This window comes from Pteropus vampyrus, unplaced genomic scaffold, assembly GCF_000151845.1.
Source record: "Pteropus vampyrus isolate Shadow unplaced genomic scaffold, Pvam_2.0 Scaffold35, whole genome shotgun sequence".
Taxonomy (NCBI): domain Eukaryota; kingdom Metazoa; phylum Chordata; class Mammalia; order Chiroptera; family Pteropodidae; genus Pteropus; species Pteropus vampyrus.
Genome location: NW_011888816.1, coordinates 216,358 through 218,530, shown reverse-complemented (window position 1 = coordinate 218,530; position 2,173 = coordinate 216,358). Strand labels below are relative to the sequence as shown.

Genomic DNA, 2,173 nt, shown 5'->3' with positions numbered 1-2,173 from the left:
CCAGGGAAAAACCAAAGAGAAGGTGGCTAGTGTATTTAAGAAAAGCTGACAGTGTGTCTGTTTCGACTGTATAATATTTTCTAATGCAAAAAAATATTTCCTCTCAGGTCAAGGTCATTCTGATTTGGGACATTTGAAAGAATGATTAAAATCTCTTGAATGACTAGTCTTCTATTTGTCTCAATTCTATTTATTTGTGGCACAAATGGAACAAATTTGAAAACAGGAAACACGATTGATAGAGCGAATAAAAAAGCAATAAAATTTGAAGTTGAAAAAAAAATACAGGATGCCTAGTTCAATCTGAATTTTTCTTAAGCAACGAACAATCTTGTCTTTTCCTTTGTTCAAATGCGCCGTGGCCACCTGAGCCCACGTTCCATCCCGGTCTAAGGCTCCTACACACGGAGGCCCGGATGTCGACAGGACTCTACCCTTCACGAGGTGCCTTCAAAGACATCCTATCTGAACCACATACCAGTCTTTCAGGGAAAATCGAGCCTCGTTTTATAAAAGTGGAGACTGAGGCTTGCCTCACACGGCTGTCATGTTAGAATCGGGCTTGTCATTTTTTGACACCAGTGCCCTTACCTCTCCTGCCCGTCGTCCACCCAGTACTTCCTCGCGTGTCAGGAGGGCTTGGTGAACAGAGCGAGTCCCTGCATGTTACGACACTGGGTGATTTACAGGACTGGGAGGGAGAAGGCGAACCCTGTGATCGCTGCTTCCCTCGGCCACCCATCTATGGACCAATGAACTTCTCCAAAGAACCATCTCTGGCCCATCAATGGAAGAAAAGCTTTGATTCAAATTTCAGACTCTACACCCTTGCTGACTCCCTGAGTTTTGGCCTTTAGCTGCGAGCTGGGGTTTGAGTGACTTCCCTGGAGGGCCCCACTCGGGAGGGGCTCGGAAGGAGTGTCTGTGTCTTCTTGTGGGAGCTTACACATGCCATCTGGCCTCCCTGACCCTCAGAAAGCTGAGGATATGGCTTTCCCCTGCAGGGCCGCTGGCCGTGAGGAGGGCTGAGTGAGCAGCACAGTGACGGGCCCGTGGGACGCCGTCCACAGAGTGCTTTTCCTCACTCCCTCCGTGGATGCTGTTGGCTCCCTGCCGGTGTTTGAATTTCAGCTCTCACGGGCCTCCTCTATCCCCACTTTAGCCTCCTGCGGCTGCTCCAGGTAAGCGACTACCACATTTGACAAAAGGAATCGGGGACGTGTGGCTCAGCCCTTGCCTTTTGGTTTGGGGGAGTCTGGGGGAGGATTACATCATCACGTACAATGCGTTTCCTCTGCCCTCAGCCACGTGGCCAGCTCTGCAGGCGTGCTCTGTGAATCTGTGGCAGCCCGCCCCACCACACCCGCTACCCGCATGCTCCTTCAGGTGTCTGTCGCTACAGTGCACCTGCTCAGCCAGCACAGATGACAGGGACAGGCGACACTCGTGCCCATGAAGGAAGTTAAGAGGGAGAGGTTGACTGCCAACGGGTAATGCAAGCACTTCCTGCGAGTGGTTAGTATTTTATTTAAGATACCATAGAAAAAGTAAATTAAACATTTTTATATTAGAAGAAAAAATTCTAGATGATTCTGCAATGTTAGTGCCGAATCAAAAGAATCTCTATAATCTAATGGCTTCAGAAAGAAGGAATTCTCTCTCCCCCTTTGTCACTCAAGGGCCCAGCGGTGTCAGCTGCTTTAACAGTGAGGTAGGAATTATAGGAGTGTAGGGTAGCAAAACACTAAAACAATAATTATCTATCACGTGCCAACATTAGAGTATTAAAATCACAGTTAACATGTCACCCTAACATGCCACCATTCTATCCCCAGTGTTTTCATTTTTACGCATTACCTTCCGTTTGCAGGAGTGTTTCTTCACGCACTTCGGTCCTGCCATAGGATTTTGCACTCTGCTTTATTCACCTGTAATCTGTAAATACCTCTTCTGTCTCTACATAGTGTCCGAAATTCCTATTTTTATAGACTATATAAGAATTAATCACGTTGACATCCCTAAACTCATTAAATTCTATATTCCAACATGGGATATTTTTATTATTTCAATGTTTTAGGTAGTGAGTAATGTCGTTCTAAAGAACTTTGTACTCATGATGAATTGTTTTCTTAGGATAAACTCCTGGTAGAGCGTGTTGGCTTTGCAATGTGTC

At 46.3% G+C, this 2,173-nt stretch overlaps 1 protein-coding gene across 1 annotated transcript in view; it reads left to right on the top strand.

Annotated features, from left to right (window-relative positions):
- Positions 1 to 1,202, top strand: part of CCRL2 (C-C motif chemokine receptor like 2) — a 5,815-nt gene extending 4,613 nt beyond the window's left edge. Inside the window, exon 3 of the mRNA XM_023529020.1 lies at positions 1,132 to 1,202. Coding sequence (XP_023384788.1) covers positions 1,132 to 1,202 — 71 coding nt within the window. The remainder of the gene's footprint in view (positions 1 to 1,131) is intronic.
- Positions 1,203 to 2,173: the final 971 nt, after the last annotated feature.